We start from the raw sequence: 6506 nt of genomic DNA on the forward strand, positions 1-6506 counted from the left end.
TTGATGAAAACAATTGTAAATATATTATACTGTAACATAATGCTGATTTCTGATATAGTAACTTTTTTTTCTTTTTGTATCAGACACATTTACAATATATCAGTAGAAAACTTTAGATGAAAAATAAATAAATTAAAAAGAAAAAAAAGAAATTTACAGCACACACCTGCGGTCAGAAGTGACGACAAGTTTCTGACCAAAATTCACGTTGGAAAATGTCGGCATCTCTCTTTTTTAAAGTGTTTGTCCAAAAGCCAGTGAAAATCTCTGAAGAAGATCTTTGCTATATATATCTGATGAAGCAGATAATTGAAAATGTTGATTATGATGTTGCCATGTATTAGTATTACTACTTGATTCATCGGTTATGAATCCTGTTTCTTGTTTAACATCATTATTCATAATATTATCACTGTATGTTGCTGTAGTTTGATGCTGCACTGTGTTGTTTCCAACAAAAAATGGTGCATTTAGATATTCACACCATTTTATGTCTTCAACTTGATGAGCATGATCATAGTAATTATTATTTTGTTGTTGTTGCTGAATCCCATCAACATGTTTTGTGTTTGGAGTTTGGAAAACAGAATGAAGCATGGTGGAAGAATTGAGTTCTGACATCATTTGAGAACTACTACTACTACCTGGTATGAAACAAAGTGAATTGTTGTTGGAATTTGGAGATAGTTCCATGTTGTTAATTCCATAATTGAGTTGGTGAAAAGAGAAACATCCTCCTAATCCAACCAAATTGTGATCTAAGAACAATTCTTGGTTGGTGCTTCTATTGTTGTTGATTTTTGAAGTGGAAGAAATTTCAAGTGGATAATTAGGATCCATAGTAATAGAATTTGAGAGAAAAAGATTATTGCTTTTGTCAGATGAAGATGGCTTGTTATCCTTGTCTTTGTTCTCAACTTCAAGTTGAGAGAGTGGTTGGTGTGTATTTGGGTCTATTCCATTTTGCCTTAGCTTCTTTTTAAGACTTGAATTCCATAGATTCTTTATCTCATTGTCGGTTCTTCCTGGTAACTGAGCTGCAATCTGTGACCACCTAATTATTCAATTCAATTAGCTACACATATCAAAAACAATATTAATTCTAATTAATTTATTGCTACCTGTTCCCAAGGACTGCATGAAGTTCAATTATTGAATTCTCTTCTTGTTGTGAGAATGCTCCTCTTTTCAAATCAGGTCTAAGGTAATTTATCCACCTCAATCTACAACTCTTCCCACACCTCTGCAAACCTGAGACAAATTTGTTAACAAATTAAAATCACTAATGTCTTGTCCTCTATATGATAAACTGATGAATCAATTATTATAATATAGTACCAGCTAATTTTGGAACAGAACTCCAACATCCATGACCATGTTTGGTGATATAATTCAAGAGCTTTTCATCTTCTTCTGGGGACCATAGACCTTTACGAAGCTTCTGCTTGTAACAACAAGAGTGTCTTCCCATGTGCAATATCCTTCAATTAAACCTTTGAAATGTTTTTTTAAAAAAAACTATTGTGTCAGAACAGAACCTACGTGGATATATAGAGAACAATAGCTAGTACAAGAACATTGATATATATGAATGAATTATAAAGTTTAAAAGGATGAAAAAAGTTGTGATTGGACATTGTAAATTTCAATTTATATATCTGACTTTCCAGAACTATGGTTTCATTTTATTTATTAATTTTTTTTCTTCACGGGACATTCCACATAATAGTACTTTGGGTCCTACCTACCAGCTGATATATCATTTATTTTGACGGTCCTGATTCAATTATTCTCATCTATCAGATGCATAAGATAGGATCAAACATTATCACATGGCTTTGACTTATACGTGAATGTCCCCACTGCCAAAGCAAACCATTTCGTTCTCTTCATTCATATTTTTACTATTTTTTTGGCCAAAGAAATTTATATATATCAGTGGGATCAAATTAATCTAGGAGTAAGTAACTCTTGTTAGACTTATTTTTCTTAATAATTCAATACTAACATGGATCTTATAGTTGATATATATATATATATCTTCATTATATATATTTTTACTCATAATTTGAAGAGTTGATTTATGCGATGAAAACTACTATTTTGATAGTTGATTTAGTAAAATAAAAGTAGTATATTTGTATAAATTAAAAACAAATAAAAATTGCAGCAGAAACTAAAAGTAAAAAATCATAAATTAACAAAGACTAAAAATAGATATATTTGTAAAGACTAAAACTATTTTCAAAATCTCATTGATAATTATATGCAGGGGAAATAGACTAGATCGACCTAAACATGTAAAACATAAGTCTGACTTACTTTGAAAATATTGAGTTTGAGTTTGATATACTATCTATTATAAACCTATTTTTAAGTTTGATGTTAACTTTTTCAAAGAATGATAATATGTAAAAGTGGTGAGTGCTTTAAGCTTTTGTAAATTAACTAAAAAATTAATATTTCAATGAACTTAAATTTTATTTTAATATATATCATACCTTTTAGATAATCTAATATTATATAACATTATATTTAAATTTTATTTTATTATAACATTGTTAAATATGTCAACACTAATATACTAGTAAATTATAATCTTTAAATTACATAAAAAATTAGCAAATTTAAATTCAACAGAAGCTAAATGTTTTAATACTATTATATTAATAATATAGTAATAAAAAATATTTCTATTTAATTAAATAGATCGATCTAATAATTCTAATTTTTTTTAATGACCTAACATTTAACTATTTTAGTTAAATAAATATTTAAAAAATATTTATCTAACTTAAATTTATTAAATTCTTAGACTTAACTGTAACTCAGAAACGATCGATCTGACCTATTTAACTAATTTTGCAAAGCTAACTAGGAAGGGTAAAACTTTTCAGTGATATTTAATTTATGTGTGTATGTACCATGCTCTTTAGACCATATAGTTGTTATCTCGTGAGTTTGAAACCTATCGTGTAGTGTGAGTGTGTGACGAAATTAAAACAAAAACTTTGTATGGAATTTCAAGGAGTGGCTTGGCCTAGGCAAAGCCTACACCAAGATTAGTAATATATTAAGTGCAAATAAACCATAAGCTTTGAGAAGGGCGAATTTTTTGTGGTGAAGTAAAGCCTAAGAGGGGCAAGGTAATCAAACAAAGTATATTGCATTAAATTGATGAAAACAGAACTTTATCTAGGTTCTTTTGTTTTCATTGTTGATAACACTTAAAATTTTGAAAACTCTATAGACCTTTCCTTTTCTTGTCTAACTTTTTCTTCCAATACTCTTTGGTAGAAGACTGGCCTTCTCTTCTTTTTGGCTTTTAGGGATGGTTTTTCAAAATCATTATCCTTTGGAAAAATTTCATGATTCGGGTGCAAATACAAAATTACTTTTGACATATGAGTGAGTTAAGGTCATATTTCTTTACATAGCAATTGCTGAAAATTCAATCAACTATCTAAATGATTCACCATATTTGCAATTTGAAAATTATATATTGATGCTGAATGGACCGAGAAGGATAGTCTAGCTAGTGTACGTGTAGGACAACACTTCATCTCTTTGGTGTGTGTGGGGGGTGGGGGTGGTGGATGGGGGGTGGAGAGTGTGATACTTTCAAGTACTTGGACGCTTAAGTCAATATTTGATTGTATGAGATGAGATGTTATAAAATAGAAATTGTGTACCTTCAATTGTATTATAATAATGATACTTATAGTGAAAAATGAATTCCCATAGAATGTAACATATGTGTTTTTAGTTAATACTGTTGTGATCACCACTTTTTTGTGTATGGATATCGTGGTTGACGAGGATAGGTAGAGTTTTAAAAACTGCTAATGCGTGTGACTTTGGGGCTTCGAGTCCTATTTCTTACATGTTGGTCTATAGAGTAGAGAAAAGATTTTGATGTCAATCAATTTCGTGATCTAATAACTTTGTCAAATATTACTTATGAAAATTAGAAGTTTTACTGAGTGGTTATAAATGAAAAGGAAATCAAGATTCCCACATATGCTACCAATGATTTGGTGTGGACCAAGAAGGATGGACAAGCTAGTGAACTAATAGAATTACATTTGTCTCCTCGTATTGGGGTGGTACTTGTAAGTACTTTGACGCTCAAGTCAATGTTTGATTAAGTGGGAGTGAAAATTTTATGGATGAAAATGTGTATCTTCAATTGTGTACGAACAATGATACTTACAATGTGGATACTGAACTTGCAAATAGTATAAAACTAATTCCTCGACGAATATTGTGCCGCAAACCCCACCTTTGATAATGAGTGACACTTTAGTTCATTTCACACATACTAAGAAATGATTATAAATAAATGAAAGAGAATAGCAACTTTATCGATTATCTTTGTTAACTATCGGTGGATTTCTCATTGTCATAAACCTATAGTGAAATATAGTATTTTGGAATAATGCATATAGTATTAATTAGAGGAGGATACAAATAAAAAAAATAATAATTAATATTATATTGAAAACTAAAAATAACATACATTTTAAGACAATTTTTTTTTATTAAAGTGACATTCATTTTAATCATTTGGCACATGAGGGAGAAGCTTGGGATCTCTTTGAAGCAATCAAACGGATTGATGAATTGACTTTTCACACTGTTTTAGAATTTTTCTCCTTTGTTATCAATACAAAAAAAATATTAACACAAACATTAATAAATTTAGCACAAATAAAATATATATCACAAAATTTCATCATAAAAACTATCAATACATTAACATATAAATGTAATTAATTTATTAACGAACACAAATGTCTAAAAAATAAAAATAAGAATATCATTATATCTACCTTCGTATTTATTAATTAACTAAAGGATAGTGTAAATATTACAAAAAGATTCATTCTTACTCAACATATTACAATAATTATATGTGTAACTTTAAAGTATTTACGGCTAATTATTTTGTGACGTAAAGTCCACTATCCACATCCATAAGAATATTGAGTCTTTATTTTTAAAGGATATGTCACTCCAACACAATATATACAACAATATCTTTAAGAAAATACACAACAGAAAAAGAACATCCATAATTCCTATAGTGATAAAAATATTAAAAACACAATATTCACGTATACCGAAACTCCAATTCAATATTTAAAAATATACAGTTTTTTTTTGTACACGAAGAGGGCCTAAGCCCAAATACAAGTTATTGTATACTACACGACTTGCATGCAAAAATAATAATAATAATAATAATAATAATAATAATAATAATAATAATAATAATAATAATAATGATGTGTATTACTTTCATTTTACAAATCATATATATGAGATATCACTTGTATTTAAAATCTAGATTTTATTTAAAATATTAAATAGAAATCGCACTTCTCTTATACAATTTGACCATTTAATGAAATAATTGTTTGTTTACATGCACTAATTAATATGAATATGATAATTTTTGAACGATCAAGATTATCGCACCCTATTTAAAATTTAATAGGTCAGCATTTTGGTACTCTAGTATATATTTTGTTGAGTTTAACATTCAATTATTCAAAGGCGAAGTGTTACAATGGGTTAGCCTTGACTAGTCCATTTTTTTTTTAATAAGTTGATATCTTTTATATTTAGTTACTCAAATAAGTGTATTTGTCAAGAAATTAGTATTAATAAAACCGTTTAAAAATTTATTATTTGATCAATAAATTTATTTATTTTATTTTTATACTTCTAATATTTACAACAACTACAAGAAGAGTTTTTTCAGCAACAAAATTGTAAAAACAAGACTCAAACGAAATAGACAACTAATTTTTATTTTTGCAAATTAATAACTACATTGAAAAAGACATTAAGGTCTATTTAGCATGTCAATTATAAATTAAGTTAATTTTTTAAAGCGTCTTTGAATTCAACTTTTTAAAATAAAAATAACTATTTTTTGTTGTCACTTATTTTCTGTTGTTTTAGTTTATATTTTATATAAGTAAAAAATATTGTGAGTTTTCTTATTATAGTTAAATTTAATACATTAATTTTAAGTGTATATTTTATTTTTTTTTATTATATTTGGTCGTCTCTTAATTATTTAATGACACATACCTTTTTCATATTTAATTAACTTTTAAATAAATTTAATTTTAGATTATTTTATCTTATGAGTACTAATCTACCCATCTTTTTTCAAGAAACCTTCTATCTAACCACAAGAAAATAATCTTAGAGGACAAATTCACAAAGAGTTTGTCCCACTTCAAAATACTACCGAATAGGAGACCAAAAATGACTAGGCATCATATTCATCTTGGAGATAGATATTGCATAGACATACAATAGTATAAAATAACTTAATGATTATGTGACAAAGATAAAAGATTTTGTGTTTGAGAAAGTAACTGTTCAAAGATATATTTTATCTATTAGCCTTTCCCCTCTCTAGGGACAAAATCACACAAAAAAGAAGATGATATCCGAAAAGCCATAAGCTTTTTGACTTTCGGTAAAAA

General features: G+C 27.6%; 1 protein-coding gene across 1 annotated transcript; it reads right to left on the reverse strand.

Moving 5' to 3' along the window:
- LOC101497837 (transcription factor MYB61-like) lies at window positions 1-1631 on the reverse strand. Its single transcript, XM_004494446.4, has 3 exons — window positions 1339-1631; window positions 1122-1251; window positions 1-1054 (listed from the first exon to the last, which is right to left on the reverse strand). The coding sequence occupies exons 1-3, from the start codon at window positions 1469-1471 to the stop codon at window positions 235-237; spliced, it is 1083 nt and encodes a 360-aa protein (XP_004494503.1). The 5' UTR covers window positions 1472-1631; the 3' UTR covers window positions 1-234.
- Between the last annotated feature and the right edge of the window lie 4875 nt (window positions 1632-6506).

The sequence above is a fragment of the Cicer arietinum genome, chromosome 3 (assembly GCF_000331145.2).
Source record: "Cicer arietinum cultivar CDC Frontier isolate Library 1 chromosome 3, Cicar.CDCFrontier_v2.0, whole genome shotgun sequence".
In the NCBI taxonomy this organism is placed as follows: Eukaryota; Viridiplantae; Streptophyta; class Magnoliopsida; order Fabales; family Fabaceae; genus Cicer; species Cicer arietinum.

What these genes read in the sequence shown, in the direction of transcription:
- LOC101497837 (XM_004494446.4), bottom strand. Translation starts at nt 1,471, where the DNA reads ATGGGAAGACACTCTTGTTGTTACAAGCAGAAGCTTCGTAAAGGTCTA. An exon ending in TTCTGTTCCAAAATTAGCTG is followed by an intron (nt 1,252 to 1,338) that starts GTACTATATTAT and finishes AATTTGTCTCAG; the next exon opens with GTTTGCAGAGGTGTGGGAAG. An exon ending in CATGCAGTCCTTGGGAACAG is followed by an intron (nt 1,055 to 1,121) that starts GTAGCAATAAAT and finishes TTGAATAATTAG; the next exon opens with GTGGTCACAGATTGCAGCTC.